The following is a 24,428-nucleotide window of genomic DNA, read 5'->3' on the forward strand; positions in this document are numbered from 1 at the left end:
GGAAAGGCTTGTCTGCAGTTGGAAAAGGCTTGTGTGTAGGTGGGAAAGGCTTGTCTGCAGGTGGAAAAAAAAAAGCTTGTTTGCAGGCGTGAAAGGCTTGTTTGCTGGTGGGAAAGGCTAGTCTTCAGGTGGGAAATGCTTGTCTTCTCATAGGAAAAACTTGTCTGCAGGTGGTAAAGGCTTGTGTGTAGGGGTGTGTAGGTGGAAAAGGCTTGTGTGTAGGTGGGAAAAGCTTGTGTGGGTAGGTGGGAAAGGCTTGTCTGCAGGTAGAAAAGGCTGGTCTTCAGGTGGGAAAGGCTTGTGTGCAGGTGTGAAAGCTTGTCTTCACATAGGAAAGGCTTGTCTGCAGGTGGTAAAGGCTTGTGTGCAGGTGGGAAAGGCTGGTCTTCAGGTGGTAAATGCTTGTCTTCTCATAGGAAAGGCCTGGCTGCTGGTGGTAAAGGCTTGTGTGTAGGTAGGAAAGGTTTGCCTGCAGGTGGAAAAGGCTGGTCAGCATGTGGAAAAGGCTTGTGTGTAGGTGGGAAAGGCTTGTCTGAAGGTGGAAAAGGCTTGTCTGCATGTGGGAAAGGCTTGTGTGCAAGTGGGAAAGGCTTGTGTGTAGGTGGGATAGGCTTGTCTGCAGGTGGTAAAGGCTTGTCTGCATGTGGGAAAGGCTTGTGTGCAAGTGGGAAAGGCTTGTGTTTAGGTGGGATAGGCTTGTGTGTAGATGGTAAAGGCTTGTCTGAAGGTAAAAAAGGCTTGTCTGCAGGTGGTAAAGGCTGGTCTGCATGTAGGAAAGGCTTGTCTGCAGGTGGTAAAGGCTGGTCTGCATGTAGGAAAGGCTGGTCTGCAGGTGGTAAAGGCTGGTCTGCATGTAGGATAGGCTGGTCTGCAGGTGGTAAAGGCTGGTCTGCATGTAGGAAAGACTGGTCTGCAGGTGGTAAAGGCTGGTCTGCAGGTAGGAAAGACTGGTCTGCAGGTGGTAAAGGCTGGTCTGCAGGTAGGAAAGGCGGGGTTTGCAGGCGGGAAAGGCGGGTCTTAAGGTGAGAAAGACTGGTCTGCAGGTGGGAAAGGCTGGTCTTCAGGTGGGAAATGCTTGTCTTCTCATAGGAAAGGCTTGGCTGCAGGTGGTAAAGGCTTGTGTGTAGGTAGGAAAGGTTTGTCTGCAGGTGGAAAAGGCTGGTCAGCATGTGGAAAAGGCTTGTGTGTAGGTGGGAAAGGCTTGTCTGAAGGTGGGAAAGGCTTGTCTGCATGTGGGAAAGGCTTGTGTGCAAGTGGGAAAGGCTTGTGTGTAGGTGGGATAGGCTTGTCTGCAGGTGGTAAAGGCTGGTCTGCAGGTGGTAAAGGCGGGTCTTCAGGCGGGAAAGGCGGGTCTGCAGGCGGGAAAGGCGGGTCTGCAGGTGGGAAAGGCGGGTCTGCAGGCGAGAAAGGCTGGTCTGCAGGTAGGAAAGGTTGGTCTGCAGGTAGGAAAGGTTGGTCTCAGAGGCGTATTAAGGCATAGGCCAACAAGGCCGGTGCCTAGTGCAGCAGATTTTTAAGGGGCAGCAGAATTTTTAGTCTCTAGGGCCAGGTGGCTAAATCAACCAATTACTAATGAAGAATGAGTATTTATTGCTGAATCTATACAACTATGTGACTTAAAACACAACTGAAAATATGTTGTATGCATTTAATACATTCAGAAACAATACAAGTATATACTTTATTATGATTGTATCATGTGACTGTATCCCCTAGGATACAATTCCTAAACCTATCATAACTACTGTTGTATCTTTTAAGTACTTTTAAAGGCCAGTTTGTATATTCATTACATATTTATCCAAGCAGATAGTTTGCATAAATAACTGTCAATCACCAAATAAGATGTTTAAGGTTAAACAATTACCTACTGACAAACTATCATACAGTGAAGGATATTTTTCTCTGATATAAACACTTTAATCATCCGACTTGCAAAATAATGTCTTTATATCCATATATATATATATATATATATATATATATATATATATATATGTGTGTGTGTGTGTGTGTGTGTGTGTGTGTGTGTGTGTGTGTGTGTGTGTGTGTGACCAGAGTGAATGCAAGCCCTGGTGAACATCTACTTAAAAAGACATTATTTTTTAATTTTTTACACCCTGCCCCAAAAATATTATGTCTAAAAAAAGGCCTTAAACCTGGGGGGGGCAGCAGAACTTTGAGTGCCTAGGGCAGCACAAAACCTAAATACGCCCCTGGTTGGTCTGCAGATAGGAAAGGCTTTTTTGCAGGTGGAAAAGGCTTAAAAATGTCACATTTACACTATTTAAGTGGGAAAGATTTTGACTTTTTTTTTCTTACACTATTCAATAATTATTTAGCAATACATTTTTTCTGATTTTGTTTTTGTCTATTAAACATCATATCAACTTGTTTCTTTACTAAATACTTTTCAAATATGTTAAGGTAAAGACTATAATTTCTAAAGACAAAATATGTTGTTATTCTTTATTCAAAACTGAAAGCTTAAAAAGCATTTAATGTTTGTTGACACCCTAAAAATGTTTGTTACGTTACTTATTGCATATAAAAACTACTATCAGTCAGATATGTTAAGATTAGGTTGCATAGTATCTGACACAAATACTGCATAAGCGTAGGATGCAGAATTGCAATTTCAACTACAAAACGAATATATATAAAAAGAATTAAGACAATTAATAATTCTAAAGAAAATAAACCTCAGCCCATTCCTTATTGGACAAACATTTTTATACAGTAGCTGTTCTACTCTATCAGGTTCCTCAGTTGCACCAACAGAGAGTGATGAAGTGATTTATGGATAGTTTTGGAATCTTAATTTTTGGCTTTCACTCTTACTTTTTATTTATGGTCTGGGATATACTCACTAACATTGTTGGACTCCTTCCTAGCATTTTTGGCATTTGCTCTTCACTTTTAATATAAATCATGTTCTAGTTCTGTAGCTCAACATCAAAGGATTCATCCAACTTTTTACATTGGTTAAAGCAAAGAGCCTTCTATGAAACCATATTTTCTTAAAAACACTGGTAAGAATGGAAGCTCATTTTATTGAGTAGTAAAGTATTTAAGTAGTAAATTATTTCTGGGCTTATCTCCATAGCAGCATTCATACAGCTAGATGTGTACCACTTATGATGGTTGCAAAGAATCTGTCCCATATACTGCAATAACCCTACATCCAAAACTATGGTTGTGGTAAATTTTGTGAATGCCAACATTGTAAGATAAACTTTTAACAGTTAATTTCCTTATTATTTACCTAGCTATAATTGTCATTCACAAAATAAATGGTAAACAGCAGTAAAACAATTTCAATATACAATAAAAATGTTCCCGTTAAAATGTACATCATCTGGCCCTTGAACATATAAAATGGAATAGCTCCAGGTTGCAAATTTGTAAAGGTGCACTGAAGATGTTTCTCAATATGGAGGAAAACTTTATTACTAAAATATAGGAATTTTTATGGGTTTGATATGCCCTGATAGTTGTAGATTTATCTTGCTAGATACCTTCTCTGCGTCACTGAGCAACAAATTAGCAAGTTAATAGTATGCTGATGGTTATGCACGCTGGAGAATAGTGTGTGTTGTAGACTAATGCTCAGAAAATAATTTGTGTAAATTATGATACGAAACAAAAGCTGTTAAAAATCTGGATGTCCACTGACTCCATCACCATAGAAGACTGGATTTACAAATGAGATATTTCACAGAGAAATATATTAACCTCAAAAGTTGGGATTTTGTGATTTCTGACTGATAAAAGTCATCACAGCAGATCATATTTGCTATTTATATTAGCTGTGCTGAGCTCTACTGGATCACCTTTGTTAGACTGATAAATTGTCAGTCATGATTTTGGAGGAGTGCCTAAGTTGATCCTGTTTTTTTTGTTTTGTTTTGTTTATATTCTGGTATTTAAACTCATCCATGTAAGATTAAATTAATGGTCATATACAACCACAGTGGTTCTAATGCAAACTTGCCAATTAAAACTTGCCACAGCTAATACTGTTTACTGTGTTCCACTAAGTTAGTTTTTTCCTGACTTTCCAGAATCTTAATTTAATTATGTAGATCCATTAATGGATGCTAACATTAAAAAACAACGAATGTATTGGAAGCACAAACTAATTGATTATGGGAATAATTGAGGGCATATCACAATAGAATGCTTGTATAGTAGGAAAAGATATGACACTAAGGCCTCGATCACAATCTATTGGCTGTGCTTTTTCATACAAAACAATATATTTGCCTCTGTCATTGTAAAATATTCTTAATTCTGAATTTGTGAGTTTCAAAACAGATTAAATCAATTAAATAAAAGTTGAGTATTTAATAGGCTTTAAATGGACTTGAAATCTCTTATGATTCACATTAGATATGTGCGATTCGTTTCAGATCGATTCGGAAATTCGGAAAATTCGACGATTCGGATCGAACCGAATTTCCGAATTAAAATACTGCCGAATTTACCGAATAAATCCGAATTACTTCGGATTTATTCAGTAAATTCGGATGGCCATGGATTACACTACTATTGTACAGTATAAGTCTAATCCCACCTAACACTTACCGAAATTCCGAACCGAATCGAACCGAATCGAACCGAATCCAGCCGAATTTAGTACGTAATACTAGTCTAATCCCACCTAACACTTACCGAAAAATCGAATTTCCGAATCGAACCAAATCCAGACGAATTTATTAGAATCCGAATGAATCCAAAACAAATCCGAACCGAATTTATTCGAATCCGAATGAATCCGAAACAAAGCCGAACCGAATTGATTTAAATTTTTCCAAATTCGAATCGCTCCGAACCGAAATTCAAAAAAATCTGAATCGATCCGAACCAAACCGAACCGAATTTTTTCGCCATGCACATGTCTAATTCACATACAGTGTAAAATAAAACAAACCTCAGTTTATTTCTATAATTTATTTGTATCCTTTGTTAAAAAGCAGGTCTGAAGGATCAGGAGCACAAACTATGCTAGACGGATTTTTGCGTGCGTTGGGTTGTGCTTGCATTATCAGTTGAAGTAAAAAGTTTGCATGCGAGCATAAACCCGATGCGCACAAAAAGCAGAATGAATATTGTGAACGTGTTAACGTATTCCCCCATAGACTTCAATGAAGTGCGAAAACTGCAAAAAAAAAACAACGACCATACTCAGTCGTTAACCTAATTGCATTTATTCAAGTGCGCTAAACCAAACATGAATTATTAATATTTCACATTCCAATGTTTTTCACATACAGAACAATATAATTTTTACTCTAAATACATATTTCTATATTTATCTATATATACCTATACCTGCATATATATTCCTTTAGATATATAGGTATAGATATATATTTTACATGAACAGAATTATATATACTGTGTGTGTATATATATATATATATATATATATATATATATATATTTAAATTTAATAATAAAAAGTACATTATTTTCTATGTGAACAATATAGAATTGGAAAATATGTGCAATGGGGTATGCAACTTAGGACTAACGTGGCTGTGTTAGCACACATAAAAACGTAGTACTCTTAAGGCGCATTGTTGAAATATTACATATAAAATATTCTAAAAATGTGTAATAATAATTTAAAATTATTATACATACTGTAAAATATATATTTTATGGATTATTTAGAATATTTTACAGTATGTATAAAAAGTTTAAATAATTATTACTTTTTTAAAATATTTTATATGTTATATTTGAATATACTAAGTTTTCATGTGCGATAACCCAACCACGTTAGTCCTAAATTGCATACCCTGATGCTCGTTGCGCATATTTTCCAATCCTGTGTTCTTCACATAGAAAATAATGTACTTTTTTATGATTAAATATATACTTCTATACATATCTGATACTGTTCATGTAAATTACATAGCTTTACCTGTATATCTATAGGAATAGATATGCAGGTATAGGTATATATAGGAATATGTATTTACAATAAAAAATAAATTTTCCAGTTAGTGAAGAATGGAATGTGAAATATGTTCAGTACATATACAGTAAAACACATAAATGCATAAATACATATATACAGTGTATATATATATATATATATATATACACACATATACTGTACATACATATTTAGACATGTGTCTGTAAGTATCTCTATGTTAAAGCCCTATATGCATGATTTTTTTTAACACCTGAGCCTTTATGACTTTTTATTGCAATATTTTTTAAAATAATTTAATATGACTGTAACTGTACTTTTAAATGTATTTTTAATGTGTTTTGTGCAATTATTTTGTCTCACATGCATTAAATTTGATTGCGCAAAGAGCCGCAAAATACCCTATATCACTTGTGCGCTACAGTTAAGGCACCACGCATAATCTAGGTCATAGTGTTTTAGATATGTGCACACTACCTACCTAGGTAAGCCATTCAACAAAGATTACAATGAGAACAAAGCCAATTTTAAAATAGAAGCTCAATCGGAAACTTCTTTTAAAAAAATTGTATGCTCTATCTGAATCATGAAATACAATATTGGGTTTCATGTCACTTGAATACATTACTGACTTTGGCAAAATAATCAACTTATTTTTCTATTAAATGTAGATATTAAGAATAATAAATGTGTTGGTTTCTCTGTAGATAATCAAAGTTGTTTTTTTACCCTGTGGTTGCTCCATATTTGTATTCAGAGAACTTTATAAACAAGTCACTTTACACATTTTCATTTTACTGTAACATCTATTAAAATAAAATGATTATAATAAAACACAAATAATTACTAATATGGTGTTAAATACGTACAACTTCACACTTCTTTGAGCAGTTCACAGTTAGCATTTCCATGGCATGGAATCCTGTTTGGAGATCTATTTCAGATAAACACTGTACAGTGTAGCAAAGCTCTCCATCCAAATACTGAATCAGCGACTGACCAGGCTGAAGTAATGTGACTCCCTGAAATATGCAGACGTCTTCCTTTTCTTAAATAAACAAAACAAAAACAAAAATAGAAAATGTGTTATTGAAGAGTTATAGTGAGATGTTAGAAATAAATTTACCATATAATTTTTTTTATAATTTTGAGTTTAAAATAGTATTTGTAAATCTGGTAAAAAAATAAATAAAATACAAGCTTACTAGCTTGCAAGGTTCTCTTTCCAAGATGCATTGGCAGTTGAGTTGCTTGCAGGTTAAGGTTTTACGTTCACATATGTGGGGGACTTTAAGAATTCCTGGGGCAAGCATATAAGGCTATCCTATGAACTAGATAAGTTTATACTTTTGGGAAATATTGGGCAGACTTGCTGGGCATATGGCTCTTATCTGCCGTCAATATCTATGTTTCTATATCTTAGAGGAAGGTTCTACTGGCAAGGTGTGTTATCAAGCTACACAACATAGGGGCCGATTTATCATGGCCCAAATGGGGACAAATACCCCCTGTTTTCCAGGAGTTAAGAAGCAGCGGTCTTAAGACCGCTGCTGCTTAACTCGTATGCTGCCTCTGAGATTGCGGAAATCAATCCGCCCAATCTCATTCGATCGGGTTGATTGACACCCCCTGCTAGCGTATCATGTCTGCCAGACAAATGATAAATCGGCCACTTAGTGTGATTCATGGTAAATTCTAAGGCAAAAATGACAGGCTTTGCCTTATTTTGTGCTTAACTTTGTGCAAACAATAATGTTTTGGTACAAAAAGTTGTTGGTTAAAATGTTTAACCAAACCATTTTTAATGCACCTGCTAATTATAGCACATCCTATAGATTGAGGGCCAGATTGCGAGTGGTGCACTATCAGTTATGCATAAGCAAAAAGGGGTTTATCGCAGGTGTTTTCACGCGTCAGGTTTATCGCTCGTATTACAAGTTAAAAGTAAACACAATCGCTTGAGCACAATTTAAGTTAACGTACGTCAGGATAGCATATGCCCAGATCTCTGTTTCACTATTTTGCAAAACAAAAAGTGTCACAAAACACTTTAAAAATAAATTTCAGTTACATGCATAATAACACTTTCTGATAAAAATTATTTAAAAAATGATTGCACAAAAATGTTAAGATATGAGGGCTCAAGTGTTTTTTACATAGAGATGCATACAAATACATGTCTAAAGATATACTATATATATATATAAATAAATATATATATATATATATATATATATATATATATATATATATATATATATATATAAAAACAAAAAAAACAAAAGAAGTACGGGACAAATGGCTACTATAAATGGGTTCTTTCTATAGAAAAAATAATCATAATTTTGAAAATGTTTTTATTTTATTTTAAGGTGGTGCAGACCCTATAAAAAATTATTCATGCAAGACAGGTTTCTGGAGCGTGGCTATTCACGGCGTAAGATCAAAAAAGCAATGACTCACGCAAGAAAGATTGAAAGAGATGATCTCCTGTTTAAGAAGACTAAACAAACAAAGTCAGTAATACGACTAACCACAACATACAATTGTCATTGGCAAACCATTAAGTCAGTTCTTAATAAGCATTGGCCAATCCTTTTAAGTGATGGCAATATTGCTGAAGAGGTTGGGACCTATCCCAGCCTCACAGCAAAAAGAGCGAAAAATCTCAAAGACAATTTGGTCTTGAGCCAATTTAAACCTACAGAAAAAGAAGGAAATTGGCTTAAAAAGCACATTCCAAATGGCAACTTTCCTTGTGGAAAGTGTGTGACATGCGAATTTATGAAAAGGACCAAGACGTTCTCTGGCAATAGTAAAAAATCTTTTCAGATTAATTACTTCTTCAATTGCAATACGGAAGGGGTTGTATATCTCCTGGAATGTTCTTGCCCGGCGTTTTACGTGGGCAAAACGAAACGTATCTTTAAAGATCGTATAAAGGAACATAGGGACGATATAAAAGGTAAAATACAATCTAGCAGTATTGCGAGACATTATCAAGCCATACATAATAGCAACCCAGGGTGTCTACGCTTCACAGGTATAGACAAAGGTATTGTGCATGGAAGAGGGGGGGACAACGATAAGTGTCTGCTCCAAAAAGAGTGTAAGTGGATATTCACTTTGAATACTCTATCGCCAGTAGGTCTCAATGAAAAGTTGGATATGGCTAGTTTCATCTAAAAAAAGCCCCTTTCTGTTATAGTATTCAATTATATTAGGCAGATTTATTAGTTCTTCACTACTTTATTATCCCTTATAATGGCTATCTAAAATCATTTTTTGCTCTCTTAGCTTTAACTTTGATGAAGGATTATCTATCTCATCTTTTCAATTTTACTATTTAACTGTGAACGCCAATGATCAATTTGGTATTTATTATTATTATTATTTTTTTTTATAATTTTTATTTTTTAATTAGTTAGGTATGGTATATATGTTATACATTGTACAGCATCAAGATTAAGGTACACAATTGGTTAAATATGGGAGGTGTCTCTGTGGATATATTCCCTCCCTGCAGGGCTATGATCCATCCACCCTGAGGAAGCCCCGTCTATCATTTGGCATTGTGGGTGAAACGATCAAGATCGTAGGCATTGGATCACGGACGCACATGTGACCAACCCGGAAGTAGGCACGCAGTCTAACCACGCTGCAGCGTCTCAGCGTGTGGAACTCCGACTGGCTTAGCAAACTTTTTCATGGGACTCACTTATAAGGCAGTATCCTAGGAGGTAACCGGTAACTTGGTAACAAACAGCAGATCTCCACTGTGGACATCATTTGATTCAGATAAGTGCATGAATACTGCTTAGTAAAGGAATATAGCTGCTTTTATACGGAATGTGGGGGGTTAGCCTGGACTGACTCTTGCTGCTTATTCGGCTGGCTTGCCGCTTCCTATACAATACCTGCAGCTCTAACATATACTATGCTTCACTAACATGCATGCAGCTTTGACAGCACTTATCCCATCTTGAATGCCTATGGACTTATGCTAAGTTTGGTGCTGAAAACAATACCGCTATATGTGGAAAGTCATCCTGGTGTGATTTGTTTTTTTTTTCACCAATATATCTTTTGCAAGAATTTTCTCTATATATGTGCAGGTATTTCTATGTAACTGCTGTGTTTAGGCAATCTATTATGGAAGATTCATCTGATATGTTCCACTATCTATCTTATTGCTAATAACCACTGCATTAGCTCTTCTTCATACTTGTATGCAATTCTATGTAACTGCTGATATACTGCCGTTATTGTTGTTCCTGAAATCTTTTCAAAGCACCTACCATTACTTAGATCCCTATAATTTACCTGTCCGGTAACTATCCCTTGTATTGACTTGGGTACCATGTACAGCCGGGGTGTAGTAATGTACTAGGTAACTTTGGATTGTATTCTTGCCAACATTGTGATTATGATGTGCACATCTTCATGGTTTTAATTGGCCACATGTACCAAGTTGTTTGTTCAACATATTACACTTTGTGATGTTAATATATACCTGAGGCCTGTATTCATTCAGCCTTTTGCTACGCTTTGGACAGTTAGGATAAATTTATTTCTGTATTATCAATAAAACATTTATTGTTTACTGTGATTGTACTGGTCAGAGATTTATTTCATATATTTGATTTAGCTATACATTTTAGAGAAATTTTTAAAAGAGTGCTTGATTCCTTATATATATATATATATATATATATATATATATATATATATATATATGCTTATATGTGTTTTCGCACATACAGGGAGTGCAGAATTATTAGGCAAGTTGTATTTTTGAGGATTAATTTTAATTTTATTATTGACAACCATGTTCTCAATAAACCCAAAAAACTCATTAATATCAAAGCTGAATATTTTTGGAAGTAGGTTTTAGTTTGTTTTTAGTTTTAGCTATTTTAGGGGTATATCTGTGTGTGCAGGTGACTATTACTGTGCATAATTATTAGGCAACTTAACAAAAAAACAAATATATACCCATTTCAATTATTTATTTTTACCAGTGCAACCAATATAACATCTCAACATTCACAAATATACATTTCTGACATTCAAAAACAAAACAAAAACAAATCAGTGACCAATATAGCCACCTTTCTTTGCAAGGACACTCAAAGGCCTGCCATCCATGGATTCTGTCAGTGTTTTGATCTGTTCACCATCAACATTGCGTGCATCAGCAACCACAGCCTCCCAGACACTGTTCAGAGAGGTGTACTGTTTTCCCTCCTTGTAAATCTCACATTTGATGATGGACCACAAGTTCTCAATGGGGTTCAGATCAGGTGAACAAGGAGGCCATGTCATTAGATTTTCTTCTTTTATACCCTTTCTTGCCAGCCACGCTGTGGAGTACTTGGACGCGTGTGATGGAGCATTGTCCTGCATGAAAATCATGTTTTTCTTGAAGGATGCAGACTTCTTCCTGTACCACTGCTTGAAGAAGGTGTCTTCCAGAAACTGGCAGTAAGACTGGGAGTTGAGCTTGACTCCATCCTCAACCCGAAAAGGCCCCACAAGCTCATCTTTGATGATACCAGCCCAAACCAGTACTCCACCTCCACCTTGCTGGCGTCTGAGTCGGACTGGAGCTCTCTGCCCTTTACCAATACAGCCACGGGCCCATCCATCTGGCCCATCAAGACTCACTCTCATTTCATCAGTCCATAAAACCTTAGAAAAATCAGTCTTGAGATATTTCTTGGCCCAGTCTTGACGTTTCAGCTTGTGTGTCTTGTTCAGTGGTGGTCGTCTTTCAGCCTTTCTTACCTTGGCCATGTCTCTGAGTATTGCACACCTTGTGCTTTTGGGCACTCCAGTGATGTTGCAGCTCTGAAATATGGCCAAACTGGTGGCAAGTGGCATCTTGGCAGCTGCACGCTTGACTTTTCTCAGTTCATGGGCAGTTATTTTGCGCCTTGGTTTTTCCACACGCTTCTTGCGACCCTGTTGACTATTTTGAATGAAACGCTTGATTGTTCGATGATCACGCTTCAGAAGCTTTGCAATTTTAAGAGTGCTGCATCCCTCTGCAAGATATCTCACTATTTTTGACTTTTCTGAGCCTGTCAAGTCCTTCTTTTGACCCATTTTGCCAAAGGAAAGGAAGTTGCCTAATAATTATGCACACCTGATATAGGGTGTTGATGTCATTAGACCACACCCCTTCTCATTACAGAGATGCACATCACCTAATATGCTTAATTGGTAGTAGGCTTTCGAGCCTATACAGCTTGGAGTAAGACAACATGCATAAAGAGGATGATGTGGTCAAAATACTCATTTGCCTAATAATTCTGCACTCCCTGTATTTATGTGTGAATATATGTATTTTCAACGTATAATACAAGCGCTAACCGATGCACACAAAAAGCGTACTTCTAGCGGAGTTATTGTGGGAGCGTTATACTGCTTTACTTGTAATCTGGCACTTAATATGAGACAGTAGTAGCTTTATCATTGCAATCGTTGAAGTTTAAGGGGCCGATTTATCAAGTTAAAAACCGCTGTTCCATAACTTGTCTGCCTGCTCTGAGGCCACGTACAGAAATCAACCCAATCTCATACGATTAGGTTCATTGACACCCCTGCTATCGGCCGTGAATCTGCAGGGGGCGGCATTGCACCAGCAGTTCATAAGAACTGCTTTTGCAATGATAAATGCCGACAGCGTAGCATGTCTGCTCGCACTATATTAAATATACCCCCAAGTGTTGAGCTTGTGTGGCATTCAAAATATGGCTTTCTTGTTTTAATTCTTTTAGAAAACTTGTATTAAGTGAATGTTGTGTGCATTCATAGTGTATAGCAAAGAACTTAAAAAAAATCATTACTACTCGAGCAGAATTGTTATGCTCCATCAGCTTTGTGCTTAAGTGTTATTCAACATGAACTTTAGTACATACCCTCATAGAAAACATTAAGCAGCTGTGCTATCTGCCATAAATGGTGTAGCATGCACAATGAATATTAACCATGGACGTAATGCAAACATTATGGATTGCACTCCAATGATGTTTGCACTTGACTTGTTATTTGCAAGAGGTTAACACATAGGCAAGCTCACACTCAGAAATCTCAAGCATTACAGCTCCCAAGCAAGAAATCACTGGTGAGTATTGTCTACATGCAACAGACACTTCTTATTGGTTCACCGGCTGTGTATTATTCAGACTCTGTAATGTTTACAGTATTCAAATATGACTTAAGAAAGAGACAGTAAGTCAAAATTAAACATAAATGGATTGGATAGAACACAACATTTGAAACAACTTTCAGTTTACTTCTATTATCAACTATGCTTAGTTAGTTTGCTATCCTTTGTTAAACCTCAAGTATTACAGCTCCCAAGCAAGAAATCACTGGTTATTAGTGTCTACATGAAACTGACACTCCTGTGTTGAGGCACAAGAGAAAAATAAAAGAACAAATAACAAAATCATACAAATCTTATAAAAGTCCATAAGTCAGAATCTAATAAAAAAAAAAACAAGGACACTAATTCTTCCCATTATTAAAGGCACAGGGGCATATGTATCAAGCTCCGAATGGAGCTTGATGCCCCATGTTTCTGGCGAGTCATCAGACTCGCCAGAAACAGCAGTTATGAAGCAGCAGTCACAAAGACCGCTGCTCCATAACCTGTCCACTTGCTCTGAGCAGGCAGACAGACATCGCCGGAAATCAACCCGATCGAGTACGATCGGGTTGATTGACACCCCCTGCTGGCGGCCAATTGGCCGCGAGTCTGCAGGGGGCGGCGTTGCACCAGCAGCTCTTGTGAGATGTTGGTGCAATGCTGAATACGGCGAGCGTATTGCTCGCCGTATTCAGCGAGCGTATTCAGCGAGGTCTGGCGGACCTGATCCGCAGTGTCGGATCAGGCCCGCCAGACCTTGATAACTAGAGGCCACAGTCAACCCCAAAATTTTTATTGTTTAAAAAGATAGATAACGCCTTTACTACCCATTCCCCAGCTTTGCACAACCAAGATTGTTATATTACTATACTTTATAACATTTAAACCTCTACATTTCTGCCTGTTTCTAAGCCACTACAGATGGCCTCTTATCACATGCTTTTTTATTTGCTTTTCACAACAGGAGACTGCTAGTTCATGTGGGCCATATAGATAACATTGTGCTCACGCCCACGCGCAAGTCAATAGATAATAAATAAAAAGTCATGTGATCAGGGGGCTGTTAGAAGATGCTAAGATACAAGGTAATCACAGAGGTAAAAAGTATCTATACTTTAATCGCGTTTGTAACGTGTCCGTCGTCGTCGCCAGTTGCGCACGCATCCTCAAAGGAATGTTGTCTGCGTGCGCAGCCAAAAACAAAGTCTTAAAAAAAACACGCAACCGCCCGCACGAAACAACGAAAAAAAATGTAACCGCCCGCAAGAAATAAAAAAAAAACACCTAACCGCCCGCACGAAGTATAACAAAAAAAACCTAACTTCCCACATGAAGTATTAACAAACACCTAAACTGCCAACCCCCACATCGCAAAATAATAAAGTAATTAACCTCTAATCCGCAAATAACATTTAAAATATTAACCCCTAAACCACCAAACCCCCACATCGCAATAAACCTAATTAACCTATTAACTCCTAAACCGCCAAACCCCCACATCACAATAAATCTAATTAACCTATTAACTCCTAAACCGCCAACCCCCCACATTGCAATAAACCTAATTAACCTATTAACCCCTAGACCACCAAACCCCCACATCGCAAACAAACCTAATTAACCTATTAACTCCTAAACTGCCAACCCCCCACAACACAAATAACTAATTTAATTACTAAGTCCCCTAACCTAACACCCACTAAATTAACCAAAATACTAGGTAATTCTATTAGGAAGTTTGTTTAATTTAGTGTGATGATTTGCTTTTAAATAATATGGTTTGGCTAATTCTCTTTCTACGTCTAGAATTGAAAAATGACCTGTCAATGTCAACCAATCTACAACGGTATCATGAATACTATTCCAAATTAGGCGACATAAGTTCTCCATGCTCCAATTTTAAGTATAACCTTATAGTATTTATTCTTGGTTTCTTTTTATCCCCGATAAAATTCTTCATGGCTTTATTTATATGTTTAATATCATATTTCTAATAATAAGTGGAACATTTTGCATGATTTACAGCAGCTTAGGAAACATGCGGCTAGATTTAGAGTTTGGCGGTAGCCGTCAAAACCAGCGTTAGAGGCTCCTAATGCTGGTTTTGGGCTACCGCTGGTATTTGGAGTCAGTCAGGAAAGGGTCTAACGCTCACTTTGCAGCCGCGACTTTTCAATACCGCAGATCCCCCTACGCCATTTGCGTATCTTATCTTTTCTATGGGATCTTTCTAACGCCGGTATTTAGAGTCTTGGCTGAAGTGAGCGTTAGAAATCTAACGACAAATCTCCAGCCGCAGAAAAAAGTCAGTAGTTAAGAGCTTTCTGGGCTAACGCCGGTTTATAAAGCTCTTAACTACTGTGCTCTAAAGTACACTAACACCCATAAACTACCTATGCACCCCTAAACCGAGGTCCCCCCACATCGCCGCCACTCTATTAAATTTTTTTAACCCCTAATCTGCCGAACGCACACCGCCGCCACCTACGTTATCCCTATGTACCCCTAATCTGCTTCCCCTAATACCGCCGACACCTACATAATATTTATTAACCCCTAATCTGCCACCCCCAATGTCGCCTCCACCTACCTACACTTATTAACCCCTAATCTGCCAACCGGACTTCACCGCTACTATAATAAATGTATTAACCCCTAATCCGCCTCACTCCCGCCTCAATAACCCTATAATAAATAGTATTAACCCCTAATCTGCCCTCCCTAATATCGCCGCCACCTAACTTCAAGCATTAACCCCTAATCTGCCGACCGTACCTCACTGCTACTCTAATAAATGTATTAACCCCTAAAGCTAAGTCTAACCCTAACACTAACACCCCCCTAAATTAAATATAATTTAAATCTAACGAAATAAATTAACTCTTATTAAATAAATTATTCCTATTTAAAACTGAATACTTACCTGTAAAATAAACCCTAATATAGCTACAATATAAATTATAATTATATTGTAGCTATTTTAGGATTAATATTTATTTTACAGGCAACTTTGTAATTATTTTAACCAGGTACAATAGCTATTAAATAGTTAAGAACTATTTAATAGTTACCTAGTTAAAATAATTACAAAATTACCAGTAAAATAAATCCTAACCTTAGTTACAATTAAACCTAACGCTACACTAGCAATAAATTAATTAAATAAACTACCTACAATTATCTACAATTAAACCTAACACTACACTATCAATAAATTAATTAAATACAATACCTACAAATAAATACAATTAAATAAACTAACTAAAGTACAAAAAATAAAAAAGAACTAAGTTACAAAAAATAAAAAAATATTTACAAACATTAGAAAAATATTACAACAATTTTAAACTAATTACACCTACTCTAAGCCCCCTAATAAAATAACAAAGCCCCCCAAAATAAAAAAATGCCCTACCCTATTCTAAAATACAAATTGAAAAGCTCTTTTACCTTACCAGCCCTTAAAAGGGCCATTTGCGGGGCATGCCCCAAAGAATTCAGCTCTTTTGCCTGGAAAAAAAACATACAATACCCCCCCCCAACATTACAACCCACCACCCACATACCCCTAATCTAACCCAAACCCCCCTTAAATAAACCTAACACTAAGCCCCTGAAGATCTTCCTACCTTATCTTCACCACACCGGGTATCAGCGATCCGTCCAGGCTCCGATGTCTTGATCCAAGCCCAAGCGGGGGGCTGAAGACATCCATCCTCCGGCTGAAGTCTTGATCCAAGCGGGCAGAAGAGGACATCCGGAACGGCAAACATCTTCATCCAAGCCGCATCTTCTATGTTCTTCCATCCGATGACGACCGGCTGATCTTCAAGACCTCCACCGCGGATCCATCCTCTTCTTCCGACGACTAGACGACGAATGAAGGTTCCTTTAAGGGACGTCATCCAAGATGGCGTCCCTTGAATTCCGATTGGCTGATAGGATTCTATCAGCCAATCGGAATTAAGGTAGGAAAATTCTGATTGGCTGATGGAATCAGCCAATCAGATTCAAGTTCAATCCGATTGGCTGATCCAATCAGCCAATCAGATTGAGATCGCATTCTATTGGCTGTTCCGATCAGCCAATAGAATGCCAGCTCAATCTGATTGGCTGATCGGATCAGCCAATCAAATTGAACTTGAATCTGATTGGCTGATTCCATCAGCCAATCAGACTTTTCCTACCTTAATTCCGATTGGCTGATAGAATCCTATCAGCCAATCGGAATTTGAGGGACACCATCTTGGATGACGTCCCTTAAAGGAACCTTCATTCGTCTAGTCGTCGGATGAAGAGGATGGATCCGCGGTGGAGGTCTTGAAGATCAGCCGTCATCGGATGGAAGAACATAGAAGATGCGGCTTGGATGAAGATGTTTGCCGGTCCGGATGTCCTCTTCTGCCCGCTTGGATCAAGACTTCAGCCGGAGGATGGATGTCTTCAGCCCCCCGCTTGGGCTTGGATAAAGACATTGGAGGCTCTTCTGGATCGATCGGTGAACCCGGCGTGGTGAAGACAAGGTAGGGAGATCTTCAGGGGCTTAGTGTTAGGTTTATTTAAGGGGGGTTTGGGTTAGATTAGGAGTATGTGGGTGGTGGGTTGTAATGTTGGGGGGGGGGTATTGTATGTTTTTTTTACAGGCAAAAGAGCTGAATTCTTTGGGGCATGCCCCGCAAAGGGCCCTTTTCAGGGCTGGTAAGGTAAAAGAGCTTTTCTATTTTAATTTTAGAATAGGGTAGGGCATTTTTTTATTTTGGGGGTCTTTGTTATTTTATTAGGGGGCTTAGAGTAGGTGTAATTAGTTTAAAATTGTTGTAATATTTTTCTAATGTTTGTAAATATTTTTTTATTTTTTGTAACTTAGTTCTTTTTTATTTTTTTGTACTTTAGTTAGTTTATTTCATTGTATTTATTTGTAGGTATTGTATTTAATTAATTTATTGATAGTGTAGTGTTAGGTTTAATTGTAGATAATTGTAGGTAGTTTATTTAATTTATTTATTGATAGTGTAGTGTTAGGTTTAATTGTAACTTAGGTTAGGATTTATTTTACAGGTAATTTTGTAATTATTTTAACTAGGTAGCTATTAAATAGTTATTAACTATTTAATAGCTATTGTACCTGGTTAAAATAATTACAAAGTTGCCTATGAAATAAATATTAATCCTAAAATAGCTACAATATAATTATAATTTATATTGTAGCTATATTAGGGTTTATTTTACAGGTAAGTATTTAGCTTTAAATAGGAATAATTTATTTAATAAGAGTTAATTTATTTCGTTAGATTTAAATTATATTTAACTTAGGGGGGTGTTAGTGTTAGGGTTAGACTTAGCTTTAGGGGTTAATACATTTATTAGAGTAGCGGTGAGATCCGGTCGGCAGATTAGGGGTTAATTATTGTAGGTAGGTGGAGGCAACGTTGGGGGCAGCAGATTAGGGGTTAATAAATATAATATAGGGGTACATAGGGATAACGGGGTTGCAGCGGTGTACGGAGCGGCAGATTAGGGGTTAATAATAATATGCAGGGGTCAGCAATAGCGGGGTCAGCAGATTAGGGGTTAATAAGTGTAAGGTTAGGGGTGTTTAGACTCGGGGTTCATGTTAGGGTGTTAGGTGCAGACTTACGAAGTGTTTCCCCATAGGAAACAATGGGGCTGCGTTAGGAGCTGAACGCTGCTTTTTTGCAGGTGTTTTTTTCAGCTCAAACAGCCCCATTGTTTCCTATGGGGGAATCGTGCACGAGCACGTTATTGAAGCTGGCCGCGTCCGTAAGCACCGCTGGAATTTAGAGTTGTAGTGGCGGTAAATTATGCTATACGCTCCCTTTTTGGAGCCTAACGCAGCCCTTCTGTGAACTCTAAATACCAGCGGTATTTAAAAGGTGCGGGCGAAAAAAAGCACGCGTAGCTAACGCACCCCTTTGGCCGCAGAACTCTAAATCTAGCCGATGGTCATTTTAAATAGGTTTATTAGGCCCGTCAGAAATAGTGGAAATATAGACAATTTTCTAAAATCATCTATTAAATCTGTAATTAGTTTCTTGAAATGTAAGTCATGCCAAGAATTGGATGAGGTAGAAATATTTATACCCGTGTAAGTTAAAAGTGATTTAACTTCTTTAACTTAATTAGTTACGGCTAGATTTAGAGTTTGGCGTTAGCCATCAAAACCAGCGTTAGAGGCTCCTAACGCTGGTTTTGGGCTACCGCTGGTATTTAGAGTCAGTCAGGAAAGGGTCTAACGCTCACTTTCCAGCCGCGACTTTTCCATACCGCAGATCCCCTTACGTCAATTGCGTATCCTATCTTTTCAATGGGATCTTTCTAACGCTGGTATTTAGAGTCGTGGCTGAAGCGAGCATTAGAAATCTAACGACAAAACTCCAGCCGCAGAAAAAAGTCAGGAGTTAAGAGCTTTCTGGGCTAACGCCGGTTCATAAAGCTCTTCACTACTGTGCTCTAAAGTACACTAACACCCATAAACTACCTATGCACCCCTAAACTGAGGTCCCCCCACATCGCCGCCACCCTATTAAAAAATTTTAACCCCTAATCTGCCGACCGCACACCGCCGCCACCTACGTTATCCCTATGAACCCCTAATCTGCTGCCCCTAACACCGCCGACCCCTATATAATATTTATTAACCCCTAATCTGCCCCCCACAACGTCGCCGCCAGCTACCTACAATAATTAACCCCTAATCTGCCGACCGGACCACACCGCTACTATAATAAATGTATTAACCCCTAAAGCTAAGTCTAACCCTAACACTAACACCCCCCTAAGTTAAATATAAGTTAAATCTAACAAAATAAATTAACTCTTATTAAATAAATTATTCCTATTTAAAGCTAAATACTTACCTGTAAAATAAATCCTAATATAGCTACAATATAAATTATAATTATATTGTAGCTATTTTAAGATTAATATTTATTTTACAGGCAACTTTGTATTTATTTTAAGCAGGTACAATAGCTATTAAATAGTTAATAACTATTTAATAGCTACCTAGTTAAAATAATTACAAAATTACCTGTAAAATAAATCCTAACCTAAGTTACAAATAAACCTAACACTACACTATCAATAAATTACTTAAATAAAATACCTACAATTATCTACAATTAAACCTAACACTACACTATCAATAAATTAATTAAATACAATACCTACAAATAAATACAATGAAATAAACTAACTAAAGTACAAAAAATAAAAAAGAACTAAGTTACAAAAAATAAAAAAATATTTACAAACATTAGAAAAATATTACAACAATTTTAAACTAATTACACCTACTCTAAGCCCCCTAATAAAATAACAAAGCCCCCCAAAATAAAAAAAATGCCCTACCCTATTCTAAAATTAAAATAGAAAAGCTCTTTTACCTTACCAGCCCTTAAAAGGGCCCTTTGTGGGGCATGCCCCAAAGAATTCAGCTCTTTTGCCTGTAAAAAAAAACATACAATACCCCCCCCCAACATTACAACCCACCACCCACATACCCCTAATCTAACCCAAACCCCCCTTAAATAAACCTAACACTAAGCCCCTGAAGATCTCCCTACCTTGTCTTCACCACACCGGGTCCCGATCTGTCCAGAAGAGCCTCCAAAATCTTCATCCAAGCCCAAGCGGGGGCTGAAGAGTGACGTCCATCCTCCGGCTGAAGTCTGGATCCAAGCGGCGGCTAAAGAATTCCATCTTCGGGCAGAAGTCTTCATCCTATCCGGGCAGAAGAGTCGATCCGGACCGGCAAACATCTTCATCCAAGCCGCATCTTCTATGTTCTTCCATCCGATGACGACCGGCTCCATCTTGAAGACATCCGGCGCGGATCCATCCTCTTCTTCCGACTACTAGACGAATGAAGGTTCCTTTAAGGGACGTCATCCAAGATGGCGTCCCTCGAATTCCGATTGGCTGATAGGATTCTATCAGCCAGTCGGAATTAAGGTAGGAAAATTCTGATTGGCTGATGGAATCAGCCAATCAGATTCAAGTTCAATCCGATTGGCTGATCCAATCAGCCAATCAGATTGAGCTCGCATTCTATTGGCTGTTCCGATCAGCCAATAGAATGCGAGCTCAATCTGATTGGCTGAAGGCTGGTAAGGTAAAAGAGCTTTTCTATTTTAATTTTAGAATAGGGTAGGGCATTTTTTTATTTTGGGGGGCTTTGTTATTTTATTAGGGGGCTTAGAGTAGGTGTAATTAGTTTAAAATTGTTGTAATATTTTTCTAATGTTTGTAAATATTTTTTTATTTTTTGTAACTTAGTTCTTTTTTATTTTTTGTACTTTAGTTAGTTTATTTAATTGTATTTATTTGTAGGTATTGTATTTAATTAATTTATTGATAGTGTAGTGTTAGGTTTAATTGTAACTTAGGTTAGGATTTATTTTACAGGTAATTTTGTAATTATTTTAACTAGGTAACTATTAAATAGTTATTAACTATTTAATAGCTATTGTACCTGGTTAAAATAATTACAAAATTACCTGTAAAATAAATCCTAACCTAAATATAAATATAAATCCTAAAATAGCTACAATATAATTATAATTTATATTGTAGCTATATTAGGGTTTATTTTACAGGTAAGTATTTAGCTTTAAATAGGAATAATTTATTTAATAAGAGTTAAATTATTTTGTTAGATTTAAATTATATTTAACTTAGGGGGGTGTTAGGGTCAAAGTTAGACTTAGCTTTAGGGGTTAATAAATGTATTAGAGTAGCGGTAAGGTCCGGTCGGCAGATTAGGGGTTAATACTTGAAGTTAGGTGTCGGCGATGTTAGGGAGGGCAGATTAGGGGTTAATACTATTTATTATAGGGTTAGTGAGGCGGATTAGGGGTTAATAAATTTATTATAGTAGCGGTGAGGCCCGGTCGGCAGATTAGGGGTTAATAATTGTAGGTAGGTGGCGGCGACGTTGGGGGCGGCAGATTAGGGGTTAATAAATATAATATAGGGGTCGGCGGTGTTAAGGGCAGCAGATTAGAGGTACATAGGGATAACGTAGGTTGCGGCGGTGTACGGAGCGGCAGATTAGGGGTTAATAATAATATGCAGGGGTCAGCGATAGGGGGTCAGCAGATTAGGGGTTAATAAGTGTAAGGTTAGGGGTGTTTAGACTCGGGGTTCATGTTAGGGTGTTAGGTGCAGACTTAGGAAGTGTTTCCCCATAGGAAACAATGGGGCTGCATTAGTTTCCTATGGGGGAATCGTGCACGAGCACGTTTTTGAAGCTGGCCGCGTCCGTAAGCACCGCTGGTATTTAGAGTTGCAGTGGCGGTAAATATGCTATACGCTCCCTTTTTGGAGCCTAACGCAGCCCTTCTGTGAACTCTAAATACCAGCGGTATTTAAAAGGTGCGGGTGAAAAAAAGCACGCTTAGCTAACGCACCCCTTTGGCCGCAGAACTCTAAATCTAGCCGTTAGTTTGGTATTTCTGGTTTGATTTATCCATAAAACCCTTGTTTTAGAGGTATTTATTTTGTACACTGAAATCTCTCCAAAACATTTGCTAATGTTAATCATTTTTGCAAAGTTTCAGTTTGAGTTTCTTACTAAAATCAATAGGTCATCAGCATTTAATGATACAATTAAGACAACATTTTAAACAACTTTCCAGTTTACTTCTATTATCAATTTTGCTTAGTTCTTTTGCTATTCTTTGTTAAAGAGTAATCTTGGGTGAGGCTTAGGAGTATGCATGTGTATTTAGCTGTATAGCAGCCGTGTTTGCACCATTGTTTGTAGCAATGAAATATATAGTAGCAAACTTTACTGCCATAGAGTACTAAAGACCCTCCTAAACTCCCATCAGCCTACCTGGATTTACTATTTAACAAAGAATACCAAGAAAACAAAGCAAAGTTGATAATAGAAGTAAATTGGAAAGTAGTTTATAATATGTCATGCTCTATCTGAATCATGAATGTTTACTTTTGACTTTACTGTCCCTTTAAAAAATGTGTTTAGAATCAGTATACAAAAATGAAATAATCTAAATTGTTATTGGCGTTAAGATGTCCAATTAACCCTTTGCCTGCCAGAGAGAGGCCTAGATTTAGAGTTTGGCGTTAGCCGTGAAAACCAGCGTTAGAGGCTCCTAACGCTGGTTTTAGGCTACCGCCGGTATTTGGAGTCACTCAAAATAGGGTCTAACGCTCACTTTCCAGCCGCGACTTTTCCATACCGCAGATCCCCTTACGTAAATTGCGTATCCTATCTTTTCAATGGGATTTTTCTAACTCCGGTATTTAGAGTCGTTTCTGAAGTGAGCGTTAGACATCTAACGACAAAACTCCAGCCGCAGGAAAAAAGTCAGTAGTTAAGAGCTTTCTGGGCTAACGCCGGTTTATAAAGCTCTTAACTACTGTGCTCTAAAGTACACTAACACCCATAAACTACCTATGTACCCCTAAACCGAGGTCCCCCCACATCGCAGATACTCGAAAAAAAATGTAACCCCTAATCTGCCGACCGCCACCTACGTTATCCTTATGTACCCCTAATCTGCTGCCCCTAACACCGCCGACCCCTGTATTATATTTATTAACCCCTAATCTGCCCCCCTCAACGTCGCCTCCACCTGCCTACACTTATTAACCCCTAATCTGCCGACCGCAAAGCGCCGCCACCTACGTTATCCTTATGTACCCCTAATCTGCTGCCCCTAACACCGCCGACCCCTATATTATATTTATTAACCCCTAATCTGCCCCCCACAACGTCGCCTCCACCTGCCTACACTTATTAACCCCTAATCTGCCGACCGGACCTGAGCGCTACTATAATAAAGTTATTAACCCCTAATCCGCCTCACTAACCCTATCATAAATAGTATTAACCCCTAATCTGCCCTCCCTAACATCGCCGACACCTAACTTCAATTATTAACCCCTAATCTGCCGACCGAATCTCGCCGCTATTCTAATAAATGTATTAACCCCTAAAGGTAAGTCTAACCCTAATACTAACACCCCCCTAAGTTAAATATAATTTAAATCTAACGAAATTAATTAACTCTTATTAAATAAATTATTCCAATTTAAAGCTAAATACTTACCTGTAAAATAAATCCTAATATAGCTACAATATAAATTATAATTATATTATAGCTATTTTAGGATTTATATTTATTTTACAGGTAACTTTGTATTTATTTTAACCAGGTACAATAGCTATTAAATAGTTAAGAACTATTTAATAGCTAAAATAGTTAAAATAATTACAAATTTACCTGTAAAAGAAATCCTAACCTAAGTTACAAATAAACCTAACACTAGACTATC

The 24,428-nt window shown here is 37.5% G+C and overlaps 1 protein-coding gene across 1 annotated transcript in view; it reads right to left on the minus strand.

Annotated features, from left to right (window-relative positions):
* Positions 1-24,428, minus strand: part of OTOGL (otogelin like) — a 410,237-nt gene that overhangs the window by 23,768 nt on the left and 362,041 nt on the right. The window contains exon 49 of the mRNA XM_053719241.1: positions 6,817-6,995. Within this exon, the coding sequence (XP_053575216.1) occupies positions 6,817-6,995 (179 nt within the window). The remainder of the gene's footprint in view (positions 1-6,816; positions 6,996-24,428) is intronic.

The sequence above is a fragment of the Bombina bombina genome, chromosome 6 (genome assembly GCF_027579735.1).
Source record: "Bombina bombina isolate aBomBom1 chromosome 6, aBomBom1.pri, whole genome shotgun sequence".
In the NCBI taxonomy this organism is placed as follows: domain Eukaryota; kingdom Metazoa; phylum Chordata; class Amphibia; order Anura; family Bombinatoridae; genus Bombina; species Bombina bombina.